Genomic DNA, 4,455 nt, shown 5'->3' with positions numbered 1-4,455 from the left:
GGGGTGAAGCGTTTTACGGAAGTCACAACTGCATAAAGTCATAATATTCTGAAAAACATTTTTTTTTTAACGCGCTGTCAGGTTAATAATTTTACGGCGCTCACAACTGCATAATGTCATATCATGAAAGAAGAACATTTCCCCCGTGCGTTCAGGATTCGAACCCAGTACCTAACGAATGAGAGGTTAACACCATAACTTTAGACCACGGGCGAGAGCACCCCCCCCCTCACCCCCGCTGTATTGTTTGGGTGAGGTGAGGGGAGGTGAGGTGAGGTGAGGTGAGGTGAGGTGAGGTGAGGAAGGTGAGGTGATGTGAGGTGAGGTGAGGTGAGGTGAGGAAGGTGAGGTGATGTGAGGTGAGGTGAGATAAAATCAAATAAGTTTTTATTATCTAGGCGCTAACGCCTTGGTTTGGTAGTTTTTGACTTTTTCCAGATCGTTGGGCAATTTTGACGTATTATTTTTTTCTGAAATTTTCACTTTGGTTCAACACCGTATATATCCATTTTAAAAAAAATAATTCGTGAATTTTACTGAAAAATGTTGATCTAGGGGACACATAAATGTCAGTCCAACCCAGAATCGACTAATAATACAATGCTACAATTTACTTGTACTCTTCAGCTTCGAGCAGTACTTTGCCGTGTGCCAGCCGTTCAAACACCGAGACTTCGTGATCTGCTACCCGTGGATCCACCAAGTGGCTATCGTGCTCATCTGGTTCTTCAGCGCGGTCTTCACGGGGATCTCTTCCTTCGCCATCGACACAGGTGGCCACACGTGCAGCTATTACGGCAAGTTTAACCACACCTTCCTCCTCGTCTCCTCTGTCTGCGGCGTGCTCGGGCCACTCGTTCTCATCGTCGTCCTCAACGTTCGCGTTCTCTGCGAGGCGCAGAATCAGGATAAGCGGAGACAGTCCCTCACCTACGTCACCTCCAATTCCTTGTCCTTCTTCTCTGGAGGTGGTAGTCCGAGAGAGAAGAAGGAGAGGCAAGACTCCAGTCTGTGGAGGAACGAACTGTTGGAGGAGACAACAACAGCGGCAAACACGACGACGACGACGTGTGGATGTATCAGTGGAGATAAGAGATGTCTGCCTCAGCTCACGTCTGCCGCTCTTTGTCTCTCCATTTTCTTCTCCCGGCTGGTCAGGGGGAGAGCAGAAAGGGGTCCAGGCAGGGCGAGAAAGGCGGGAGTTGCGTTCTCCCATAGACACTTTGGCCAGCTCGACTCGGACACCTCAGCGCTGCACAACTGTGCCAGCAACGACGGACTTCCGGTACTCTCTAAACTTCCCACGCCCTCTACCTCGTCTACCGGCGTCTCCAATGACAACTGCGCTCTGATTAGAGACGCTGCTACGTCACAGGCTGGCAAACCAATCAGAATCAGGAACAGCTCCGGCGGCGTAGAAGCGTTCGCAGAGGAGATGCTCGATCCATCGCGCTTTCGTCTCCCGAGTCATGGTGAACTCATCGAGGAGATAGTGGGGCCCTCCTACTCTCGTATCCCAAATCCAGGTGAACTCGCCGAGGAGATGCTCGATCCGTCGTACTCTTGTATCTCGAGTCATGATGAACTAGCCGAAGGAATGCTCGGTCCATCGCCATCTCGTATTTCCCGTGAACTCGCCGAGGGGATGTTCGGTCCCTCGTACTCTCGTATCTCGGGTTCTGGTGAACTCACGAGTCAGGAGCAGGAAGGTTCCGGTAGAAGTACAGACACCAGTGGCTCTGACTCGGGAATCTTTAACTTTACGGGAGATCAGTGCGACCCCAGTCCTACCTACGGAAACGACAGCCACCATTTTGTTGTGGAGATTGTAGAGACTAGAGCAATGCATGTCCTTGGGGGATCTTGTTCTAACATGCTCTCAGCTGAAAACGTCTCTGATTCAAATATTCTATCTGCTCAAAGCACTTCTTGTTCAAATATGCTGTCTGCAGGAAGCGCTTCTTGTTCAAATATTATGCTGTCTGCAGGAAGCGCTTCTTGTTCAAATATGCTGTCTGCTCATAGCACTTATTATTCGAATGTTCGATCTGCTCAGAGCACATCTTGTTCAAATATGCTTTCTGTTGGAAGCGCTTCTTGTTCAAATATACTTTCTGCTCACACCACATCCAGTTTTCTCACGACTGACAGCACGTCTGGCTCAAACACGCTGACCACAGACAGCGCACATAACTGTCAGCTGTATCCTGGCGAGATCTCAGGCTGTGTTACTGATCTCCCAGGTTCAAACCCTGACGGAGTAGACCCACCCTCACAGCCGTACCCCGGAGACACAAACCCGTGCGGGAGGACCGCGACGGGAAACACTTGTAAAAAACACGCCAAGCGGTACAGAGCTTGGTCTACGACAGACGATCTCATGTCCAACAACCTGGCGCTCATTCGTCCCAACTGCCGAAGACATTCGGAGGGGGCGCTGCTAGATGGAAAGACTGAGCTGGGAACAGCGGCCATAAACCGGTCATTGGAAGCGGAGAGGTTTTGTCAAGGTTGTATGGTGGGTCATCAGGAAACGCCGAGGATGGATGAAAGTGCGTTTGTCCGGAGCCTAGCAGAGAGGAGAGGGATGTCTGTTGGGCCAGTCAATATTTCTTGCGCTGAGAATAACGAAAGGATGTCTCCGAGACGTGGGCTCACTTTTTATCCTGAGGTTGAACAATGTCAGTTTTCTGAAGAAGACCACATGGAAGAACATGACGGTGCGTCTATCGTTGACTGTGCGGGGCAGCCTCTGTTATGTGAGAACTCGTGTACACCGCGTATGAATACTCGTCACGGCTATTCCCACTCTAGTCGTAATAACCCATTTCACCAGGACTATCCCCACACTCGTGGAAATAACTCATGTTTCGTGGACTACCCCCAAGCACGTGGGAATAACCCAAACTGCCAGGACTATCCCCACATTAGAGGTAATAACGAACGTTTCCTCCTGGACTATCCCCACACCTCCACCAACAACTCATGTCGCCGCTCTGTGCGTCTCAAGCCTGTTTCTCCCTGGGCTACGATTCCACACAAGGGTCGTACAAATAATGGTTTTTCCCTCAACGACAGAACATCAAGGGTGAACTTTGACTGCGGCTCCATAAATTATAACACTAACAGTAATAATAATAGCGATAATGATAATGATAATGGTGGTGATAACTATGATATAAGGCAGGCAGACGTGGAGACAACAACAACAACAGCAACAACAACAACAGCAGATGCTCTCGTCTCGCAACAACCCCGCAGGTCGACCGTTCACTTCAGCACCGACGGCTTCTCCCGACTCCCAACGATGACGCCCCCCTCTCGTGGCTACTCGTCGGCCGCTTTCGGAAACACTCGGAGCTCCAATCACGACGCCTCCCGGCCACGAACAACTTTCACCCTCCCCCGGGGAGACTCGGCTCTGTTCAGAGACCACCATGCCAAGGACACTGGCGACGACTTCTACTCTCGACTGCGGTCCCCTCAGTCTAGGAGAGAGTCCAACGTTTTCAGAGACGCGCGCGGAGACTCTAACTACTACTTCGTGTCTGGACAAATAGCCAAGATGGTGGCGCTGGTGTGCGCGTCGTTCATCCTGGCCTGGTTCCCGTTCGCTGTCGTCATCATTATCAACATCATCTGCTCGCACTGCCATCTGGACTACTTTCTCAATGCCGTCATCATGATCGCCTTCACCAAGTCGGTTTCGAACCCGGTCATTTACGCGCTGTGTCGAGTGGGGTTCCGTCGAGCCTACAGTAACGTCCTGAGGTCCGTCTTCCTGGGTATCTGCTGTCGGGGAGAAGGGAGAGGGAGTAGCCGCAACAGAGTGTACGGTGACGTCAGCTATCGGAGAAAGTCGCGATCCTGTTCGATATCGAGCTCTCTGTACTACCACTGACAAACACGCACACACACACACGCACACACACACACACACACACACACACACACACACACACACACACACACACACACACACACACACATCTTAAAACGTTGAAGCCTGTGAGCATCTATTCCACTATATTATAGTAACGTCTAAGGAAGTTGGTCAGTTCTGGAACTGGGTCAGCTAATGAATACTTAATCGACCAAAATCGGTTTGATAATATAATTATTTTCTACTAACTGGTGGCTGGAAGTGACCCGTGACAAACAAGCGTGACCTCCATTTGTGAGACGTGCTGACAAAATGAGTTACTTCTCGCAATGCACAAATGGAGGCATTGGCCAAAAACCCACACGAAAGACTAGGGTCAAATTTGTAGATTTTCTATTGATGGCATATTATTCTTTAAGTACAATATGCCTTTTATTATTTCATACTTAGAAATTGTCAAAACTTCACCTATAAGCGGGATGTATCTTATTTCCATAGAGCTCGAATCAAGAAGCAGCTCACTTTGTCAGCACACTTCACAATTGCTCGCTCTTTTTCTAATGAAATTGACA

General features: G+C 49.6%; 1 protein-coding gene across 1 annotated transcript in view; it reads left to right on the top strand.

The window, feature by feature from the left end:
• LOC118478765 overlaps positions 1-3,922 on the top strand; it is a 4,898-nt gene extending 976 nt beyond the window's left edge. Inside the window, exon 2 of the mRNA XM_035972941.1 lies at positions 556-3,922. Coding sequence (XP_035828834.1) covers positions 556-3,901 — 3,346 coding nt within the window. The 3' untranslated portion in view covers positions 3,902-3,922. The remainder of the gene's footprint in view (positions 1-555) is intronic.
• Positions 3,923-4,455: the final 533 nt, after the last annotated feature.

The sequence above is a fragment of the Aplysia californica genome, unplaced genomic scaffold (assembly GCF_000002075.1).
Source record: "Aplysia californica isolate F4 #8 unplaced genomic scaffold, AplCal3.0 scaffold00916, whole genome shotgun sequence".
Lineage (NCBI taxonomy): Eukaryota > Metazoa > Mollusca > Gastropoda > Aplysiida > Aplysiidae > Aplysia > Aplysia californica.
The sequence above is the reverse complement of the archived record's forward strand: the minus strand, read 5'-3'. Positions and strand labels throughout refer to the sequence as shown.